General features: G+C 42.9%; 1 protein-coding gene across 6 annotated transcripts in view; it reads right to left on the bottom strand.

Annotated features, from left to right (window-relative positions):
- Window positions 1–897: 897 nt before the first annotated feature.
- The window catches only part of sbf1 (SET binding factor 1), a 44,509-nt gene continuing 36,231 nt past the window's right edge, over window positions 898–9,175 (bottom strand). For 5 of the 6 annotated variants that reach the window (XM_029825646.1, XM_011619849.2, XM_029825648.1 and 2 more), the window contains 15 exons: window positions 8,978–9,174; window positions 8,677–8,814; window positions 8,080–8,175; window positions 7,895–7,969; window positions 7,248–7,420; window positions 6,750–6,926; window positions 6,251–6,352; window positions 5,980–6,165; window positions 5,456–5,582; window positions 5,245–5,375; window positions 3,652–3,996; window positions 3,361–3,566; window positions 3,190–3,277; window positions 2,978–3,109; window positions 898–2,453 (listed from right to left, as the gene is read on the bottom strand). In XM_029825646.1, coding sequence (XP_029681506.1) covers window positions 2,355–2,453; window positions 2,978–3,109; window positions 3,190–3,277; window positions 3,361–3,566; window positions 3,652–3,996; window positions 5,245–5,375; window positions 5,456–5,582; window positions 5,980–6,165; window positions 6,251–6,352; window positions 6,750–6,926; window positions 7,248–7,420; window positions 7,895–7,969; window positions 8,080–8,175; window positions 8,677–8,814; window positions 8,978–9,174 — 2,272 coding nt within the window. In that variant the 3' untranslated portion in view covers window positions 898–2,354. The remainder of the gene's footprint in view (window positions 2,454–2,977; window positions 3,110–3,189; window positions 3,278–3,360; window positions 3,567–3,651; window positions 3,997–5,244; window positions 5,376–5,455; window positions 5,583–5,979; window positions 6,166–6,250; window positions 6,353–6,749; window positions 6,927–7,247; window positions 7,421–7,894; window positions 7,970–8,079; window positions 8,176–8,676; window positions 8,815–8,977; window position 9,175) is intronic. The other variant, XM_029825647.1, reaches the window with a different exon arrangement.

Below are 9,175 nucleotides of genomic sequence, written 5' to 3'. Positions count from 1 at the left end.
ATGAGTAATTTGAGGTGACAAAGATAGATTCAACAGGTTAGCAGAACTGAACGCACGTCTGTTCCATGCTAACTGCAAGCAAAATGAACCAGCAGCCACAGCAGTAGCATTAGCATTTTGGATTCTAATTTATAGGCAGTTTTCCTCCACATATGTTAAATGTCATCCAACTGTGTGTTGGAAATGTTAACATAACACACAAAGACTTAAACCCACAATTTTTATTTGGATTCTTCAAAACTAAATTGACATGATTGAAAACAACTGGGCTCAGACACGGTCCTAGAAAAAGAAAACAAAATAAACAAAATACAGTAAAAAAGATTCATAAAATATGTTAGCCTTTATGTCTGAAAAGTGTTGCCACAGAAATCCTAATAAAACAAGCTGATTGGATGTCGACTGCAGTCACAACACAGCGTCGGTAGTGTTCTCACTGTTGCCTCATTATTTTACTCACCACCTACTTAATGACAGATTTATTATTTTTTTAAATAATTACTAAAAACATCATACGCAATTTTAATGTCTATATTTGTTTTTAAGTAGGGTGTATCAACCTGCTGCCTAATGGAATCAAAATATTGAGCCTGGCTCTCAAAAACATACATGACACAAAAAAATGCTATTTTAAATGTATATGTTCATGTTAGTATGTTAAATTAGTACATATGCAGCTTCGTTACGAACACTGGGCTCATAACATTTAGGCAGACGACGGGACACGGCACCAAGGAGACCGCGAGTGTTTAAAGTTGATTGTTGTGACTGTAATCTTCATCCAGAACAACGTGGTAAAATTTGATCCGCCTTTAAATATCGGCACCGAGGCTCTTCCACGCAGAAATGGTTGGTATTTAATTTGTTTTTAAAAAAAAGACGAGGAAAAAGACAACATTGAGGGTTTACTTGTACTTTATCAAAAAAAAAAAAAAAAGAATTAAGCATTAGTCAAATTAATACAGAAATTAACAAATGGCACATTGGATTCCTAATTTAAAAAGAGGTGTTTGAGGAACTTTCTTATTGAGAAGTTAAATAAATTACTAACATAAACGATACATACAAATCTGGAGTATATACAAGTAGTTATTGGACACAATAGAATCTACAATTTCAAAATTAATGTTTGACAAAGACAGCAGTAGAACATATTACATAAGGGTTTGTGTCAGAGTGATGCGTGCATGTGTGTATTGGGAGGCGGTGATGGTGGTAGGGGGGTGGTCACATTTACATTTATTAAAAAGAAGTGGCTCGATGGTTGACACAGACGTAGCCGCTGGATGGAGTTAAAAGAAAAGTGTGCTCTGAGACGCCGTCTCATCTCATTGTTAAGAAGCAATTAGCAAAAAAGAAACTTGCTCCTGTTGAATGATTGCTATGAGTACAACTGATGTTTCCTTCTAGTCAGAAAGAAATGTTTTCTATTACCTGTATTCAGCGATTTATCGCTCTTAGATGTTAAAATAGTGAAAAGCAGCGGAATTTTCCTTTAACTGACATCCAGGTGTGTCAAACATCTGTAAAACTACCGTTCCTCCAATGCATACGATCGTTTCTCTCCCTTCTCGGAATCTCCTTGGACTCCAAGAGAATGCTCTTAAACAAATCCCTCCTGCTTCCTTTGGCTTCCCTTAAAAATTGGAATGTTGATCGTGGAGTGACTGCTTCATAAAAACCCAAGTAAAGGGGTGAAGGGCGAATCGACTTTGTAAACACTCTCGGTGAAAGTTAGCCAACGTGCTTGATCTGCGCTTGCTTTCAGTCCGTCACAGTATTTCGTTGAGCCTTAATGGAGCAAATTTGAGAAGAATCGGAGATGAGGGACATCCCTCACGAGCCGGGATCTTTTCCCTCCGTTATCATTGCGGTTTGTAATGAAGAGTAAGCTGTGATGAGCAAGTGTGTGTCCGCTACTTTGGTCCATCGGATGTGTCGACTGTCGCCCCTCCTTCATTCCTCCCTGTTGACAGTTAAAGGGGGTGTGGTTAACAGGAAGCGCGCGCCACTTGGACGCTGCAGGTGGAGGTCTGGAACACTTTTCATGCTGGAGCTGCAGGACACATTTCTGTAATATGCATGCTTTCTTGCACACATCTAGCGCACGGTTAGAGTGGTGAGGGTGGGGCGGCGACCTGCTGTAGCTCATCAGACAAGAGCGAGTGGTTCTCCTGGTGCTTTTTTTTTTGGCCTTTTTCTTATTTTTTCTTACAAAAACACTGAAATATTTTGACAAAAGGTTATTAGTTTAACACTGTTGAAATGAACAGAGCGTTCATTGCTGAAAGGCCCCTTTCCTTTCTCCTGGGACAGCAGACGTGTCCTCTGTTCATTCAGTCACGGTTTGGATTCTACGCGTCCGACAGGCAACTCTGAATATTGTCCATCCACAGCTGAGCGTTGGTGCTGTCCTGAGCACAGAAATTGTACACCCGTTTGGTCGTCTTGAGCTGAGGGTGAAAGGAGATTGAGTCATTGATCCACAGCAATTATGATCAGAACTAAAATACATGAAAACAAACGCACATCGGGCAACAACACAAAGTATTCAAATGATCTACTGATGTGTTTCCAAAAATAGGGCATTTATGCAGCCGTATGTAACGAAATTGCTGGAGCTGGCCAAAAAAAATGTGATGTGGTCTGGTACTGTTCAGAAAGCCCTGGAAATATCTGAGTTCTTATTGAGTTTAATCTCAAGTCAATATGTTTCTTTAGCTTTATCATATTAGCTTTAGATCATCACACGAATCTGACGCATCGGCAGCAGAGCCGGTGGATGTCGGACGAGTTATTTACAATTTTATTTGGTAAATGTGACGTATGAAAGCATCATTCAGATGAAAAGAAATGCCTTTTCCTTTATTACAATAATCATTTGATTCGGAGCCAAATAAAGCAGCTCTATTCTGAAATCTTGCTCCAATGTAAATTGGATCCTGGCACCGGTTTGCATCTGTGCTGATGAACTCACATCAAAGAAGGCTTTCTCCTCTATGTTCTTGGGCGCCCCAATGGTGGGCGTTCCAGGGATCACCGACTCCACCTCAGCCAACTCGATCATACCTTTACACTCCTTGTCCTGCCTGCTCTCATAATATCTCAGCTGAAGACACACACACCCACACACACTCATTATTTTATAGAATGATTCAAATTAAATGCTTGCAATGTTCAAGCACTGACCTGATGTTTAGTCTTGTCTAAAACAAACAACCGTGGTTTCCATGGTTTCAACAAAGCCCCCCTCTTGAAGAGGATACCTTCGAAGCTCCTAATTGGAGGAGGAATAACCCGAACATTAAAGACATGACATGACTACATTATGAAGTGGTTTTGCTCTCAGCCTCGCTCTACCTGTTCTCGCTCTCTGTGCTCTGGAACTGGCTGTAAAGCGTGCTGGTGCTGGTCCGCCCAGCAACCGGTGTGGACGTGGCACTGGCCTCGCACTCCAGAGCCAAGTTGATTGAGGACCCGACTCCGGTCTCCTGCAGGTAGACGCCCTGAGAGCGCCGTTGGTGGCACAAGTTGGACGACATCAGCAAGGAGCTGGAGAACGAAGGCTGAGGGGGCATCAAGCACAGCGTTATTGTTAATTGTACTGCTAATTACCTGGGTTGATCAGACCGCAAACCCCTACGACCTCACCTTGCTTTCCAGTTTGGGCTCAGTTTTCTGTGTGGTCTTGATTTTGTCCCACGTGTCCTTCCACTTCTCTGACGTCTGTCCCAGCTCCGCCTCCAGCCTCTGTAGGTCCTGCAGCAGCTTTGTGATGGCGTCAGGCACCGTTTTGCGCACGTTGTCGTAGCACGGCCACACGATCCGCCGCTGGGACTTCAGGCCCCCGCTGTCGGGTTTCTCCGACGTCTCCTGAGCGGGACGCTCCTGCCAACTCCTCAGATCCCAGTCGTAGGACGGTCCCTCAGACAGCGTCTCCTCCATGTAGAAGTCCCACACTTTGAGATTTGAGATGAAGGTGTACGGCCGCAACACCTGGGAGGTACACTAGTGTCAGTCTCAACTTTGGCTGTTAAATGTAACGATATACAGGTGAATCACCATGAATTGGATCATCAAAAGATGAAGATCAGAGGATGATTTACTTCATTGATTCAATTCGAAGGAACTTTATACATTGGACACAAGATGATGTACAGTATTTCAAGTGTTCATTTGTTTGAGTTTGGATGATTAGGGTTGCTAATATTATTATTTGAAATTATGGTGTATAATGGTGGGAGCTCAGTCTGTTGGAAAGTGGGTTGAGAAGCAGAGGGTTCTTGGTTTGAGCCCCAGCAGACAAAACATGGAAGGTGTTCTGGTAGTAGAGGGAGGTGCCAGAACACCTTCAGAGCACTGCCAAGGTGCCCTTGAGCAAGGTACCGAACCCCCAAATGCTCATATAGGGCCCTGCGATGAGACTCATCCAGGGGTGGACCTGCCTTCACCCATTGTGTCCCCTCCCCGTGACCCCGAAAGGGATAAAGTGATTAAGACGACAGGGTAGACAGACATCAGGTTACTGACACCCCGCACGAGGTAAGGCGATTCTAACGGGAGCAACAGTGTTGCAGTGGACCGATGACGAGGTGCAGTTGCTTCTACCGCCAATCCTTAAGAATAAAAAGATTGCAGAGAATGTCAATTAGGAGTTATTGTTGCAACGGCTCGCGCAACTATTCCGCTTTGTGTTAACAGTGTTAGCTTTTTTAAACCCCACTCTGGAGCGTTTTTGTATCACCAGGTTTTCAGGCATTCTCTTGTAACCAGACCAAAAAAAAAAAAACAGAAGAGAAAGGGATTTTTATCGTGTAAATGGGGCCTCAACTTGCTGAACCCGAGCGCAATAATGGAAAGCAGAATAAAAGGGGAAATGTGGTAGAAAACGTCGCACAAGAAACAGGGATGCAAAGTTGACCATTCAGCCGAGGGAAAACTCTGCATTCCACTCAGAACTCAAGCTTCCAGAGTCTGGAGGAGGCTGAACTGCGGCCAAATACCTGATTTAAGGACCAGGCTTGAGTGGCCTTGAATGACCCAAAAGAGAAATTAGACGGTATTTTGTCTTAGTAATAATTCAGACTCAGAATTTTTGTTAGCTGTAAACCATAATCATCAAAACTCGAAGAAATAATCCCCTGAAAGTTATCAATATACCGTAACTACACACTGAATGAAATTAGTGAAATAAAAGCATTTTTTGAGGATATTGTAAATTACTGAGTTGCACTTGAGTCTCACCTCATCGTCCTCAGGAGAGAACATGTAGTTGTAGAAGATGGGAGTTTTCTTGCTCAGCCTGTCGATGTAATCCCACACCGATTTACACACCTGAGGGCTTCTCCTCTCCCCTTTCTCCTCATACAACACTCCTGCACACACGCGTACACAGTAAGAGAGTGTTTCATTTTTCCTCTAACAAAGAAGCCAATTTTTTTTATTGTTTTTTTACCCAGCTCAATGCGCTCGTAGTCAGAGTCGAGCAGGAAGGTGCGGAAGCGGTTGGAGATGTAGTGATAGGCCAGAAACTTCAGGTAATACTGACTAAACTCAAACTCCATGGGGAACTGCAGGTGGATCTGAAGTTGGGGAAACCACAAGTGCACATCAAGGACACACTCATCTTGAATGTTCGTATGCGATACAACGTACCTACATTATTTTATTATGTAGGTATTTTATTTCTAGTCAGAATATGACCTTTCTACTGATTTAGGCCGTCGATTGTGTTTTATTCTATTGTTTCAAAGAGACTCGTGGCTTTGATAGAGACTCGTGGCCTTTCACTTAAATTAGAAATGTATTGATATTGATTATTTCATATTATTGTGTCTGCAGTGTGATCCACTTAATTTTAGTCAGGGTGGACGTAATTTATTATGTTGCATTACTTCTAAATAAACTGCAATGCAACAGTACGTAAAATCAAAGCCAAGTGAAAGCTCCTGTAAACTGAAGGTGGATGTGCAGTCTCACCTGGTGAACACAATCTAGGAACTGCAGGAAGATGGGGGTGAAGCCACTGCTCTGGCTGCACAGAGTTTGTGCTCCTCTGTGGCTGAATCGGTGACCAAACGAGAGCCACTCCTTCTCCACCAGCAACCGGAACCCGTCAAAGGTTCTGTAATATGGGTCCGACAACAGCTGCACCAAAGACACCACCTGAGGATATGTGCACGCACACAGAGTCACGATAACCCTCATTCAATAAAAACAAGATTCCTAAGAATCAAGTTGTCGGTCCAACCTGCGTGGTGACATCCCAGCCATCTTCCAAGCTGACCATGACGGAAGAGCCCGTATCCAGCAGCTCCACCACTAAGACGGACACTTGCAACACCCTGTGAAGCTACAAACACATGCATATGTAGACAGTGAGTAAGAGCGCACTGACCCTAGCAAACATACCGTTTCCCCCTAGAGCGCAGACTTTAGGGTGTAGACACGCAAACGTACGAACATGGTACATACAGAATGTTTGAAATGTGGCAACTACACAGGAATCACCGCCTCCTGAACTCAATAAATCTGGACATTTGCGAGGGTTTGGCCTTGTATGGCATTGCACCAGGCAAATGTCGAATATGATGATGTACAGTAAGTGTGAACCCAAGCTTAGGAGCGTCGCAGGGGTGAGGGGACAACTGCACTTTGGCACACGGAAGAAGTGGCCCTAGCCTGAGTACACCCAAAGAACAATCCAAAAAAGACAAGGACAGTCAAATGGATAATGAAACGACACTAACCAATGCCATCCACTCCGACTCCTCCAAGCTGCGCTGGAAGCTCATGTTGGGATCGACGTACGATGAGCTCGGCACGCACGCCTTCATCAGCTTCTTGAAGCTGTTTTTCACCTGTCGCACGTCACACACCTCGATGGGGACCACCTCCCACTGCAGGTAAGAGTCCTGCTTCCCTCCCTAAACGCAACACACAAGTTATTATCAATTTCTTTAGGAAATGATCTTCTAACTTTGTACACTACAAAGATATTTGCTTGTGCCTTTGAGGGTGCGTGTTTTCATCTAAAATGAAGCACATTTTGAACGGGCTTTTTTTTTTTGCCGCTTTAGATTTTAATGCGACATTTTTATCAAATCAAAAACATGCAAACACGTGAGAGTTACAATCTTATTAATCTGCCCTTTTTTTTTTTTTTTAAATAATCACAATTTTCTTTTGGTCATTGTCGCCATTTTAAAACAATAATACAACCCTCAAGTAACTGACTACTCAGTTACCTTGAGCTGAGTCTTGTCTCCTATTATGTATAAATAAGCTTTTTGTTGCCGGAGAAAAAGCGCATCACTGGGTCCACCATTGGGCTGTGGTGACTCTTTCCCTGCCAGGCGAGTTCCCACATCTGGATTGTAGGCACTTAGACGTCCGCTGCCTCTGATACTGCCCCATTTACCTGCAATACATATAAATAGTACTCAGATTGACCGAGCCATGAAATTCTCTCATCAAGCATTTTGTGTTCTTTCCAGCATTAAAGCCATTCAAGAAACACTTGGTTTTATTTGGAGAGCCTTTAAAACAGACCACTGTGCATAAAATCAAGAAACACTCATGCTAGTAAACAAACAGAAGACGATCTATTCCAGTTGTACATCCGTCTACAGCTTCATGAAAAAGAGTGACCGCGGGTGTCGCTGTTGACATTCAAAGAATCAAAACATGAAATGACAAAGAAGACGTCAGAGCTGCAGCAGCAGCATGCATACACAGCAGCCCTCTGATCACAACAGCCAACAACATCAGATCATTAGTCCCCAGACAAAAGACGCTACAAGGACTCACGGCATTCAGACCCACACTACCAGGGACAATTTCTGATTGGTTAGGTAGGAATGGAAGAGGGGGAGGTGGGCGGGACCGACTGTACCTCTAGAGGGATTCCTGGCCTTGCCAGACACTTTGTGCTGAGAGAGGGAGATGACCTTCGCCCTTTGACCCAGAGCTGAGGTCAAACAACAAATACGGTCCATTAAACAACACCACAGTGGATAACACATACATTCCCTTTCTCTCTCTCACACACACGTGCAGCCACGAGTGCCCTTTCCTCACCTCCTCTACTGAAGGTCGCTGGCACATCGTCCTTGTTGCCCATCACTTGCTTCATCAGAGCACCGATTTTGGGCTGCCTCAATTTATCTGACAAGTCTAAAGATACAAGAAGGAAAAAAAAAAACATCAGGAAAAACGATGTCTATTAAAAAATTTTAATACTGAAATGTATTGAATAATATTTTTACTGTATCAATCCAAAGTCCACATTTTATCACTTCATTGAATTGAATGCATTAAAATATATCCATTAAGCTTAATTTCTATTAGTTATGTTTGTTATCTGTTGAATATCATCTGTAAAAATTAGGTTGCCAAAACTACACCAGAAGAGATTTCCAGAAGAGAAACTAGAAAATCCAACATTTTGAAGATAAAATCAGAAAATTTGTTGATGTTGTTCAACACATAAAGTATTACATATGAAACTTAAATAAAAAATGGATGCTTACCTTAGGCTTACAGTTAAAAAAAAGTATTATTGTAATTAATGGATTCTTTTTAAAAAAAAATTTGAAACTACGTTTCCCACACATATTTATAGAAACAACTCAGAATTAGTACATCCATTTCATACTGTGTGTGGTACAAACAAACCTGAGGTGTTCATATGCGTTGAAGTGAAGCCGCTGAGTGTGTTTCTGCCGCTGCTCTCGCTGTACGATGGCATGGAACTGATAATGGCTTGCAGGTACTTCTCCTGCTCTAGACTGGTGGAATCTGCCTGGGAGGGAACTGCAGAGAACAATGCTTGAAATCAAACCTGTATATCATGCACAATATTGTAAGTTTCCAGCATTCAATCTCTGAAACGATGAAGCTCTTCCTTTATTTTTAGTCTTTAACACAAAGAAAAAGCACAGCGAAAATACAAGGTCAACACAGAAATGTCTTGTACCTGCAGCAGGGGCATTTGGAGATTTGAAGAAACCCACCACTCCTTTCGCATGCAGACCTGCTGACCGCAGCAAAACAGCTTTGGTCCGTGAATTCCTCCAGCAAACGACGGGGAAACGATTCTGACGGTAGCAGCGGCAGATTCTCTGGATGGTTGAATCAGGGATGCTCTGAGGCACAATCAACAGGCCAGGGTAGC

Source organism: Takifugu rubripes, chromosome 18, assembly GCF_901000725.2.
Source record: "Takifugu rubripes chromosome 18, fTakRub1.2, whole genome shotgun sequence".
Classification (NCBI taxonomy): domain Eukaryota; kingdom Metazoa; phylum Chordata; class Actinopteri; order Tetraodontiformes; family Tetraodontidae; genus Takifugu; species Takifugu rubripes.
The sequence above is the reverse complement of the archived record's forward strand: the minus strand, read 5'-3'. Positions and strand labels throughout refer to the sequence as shown.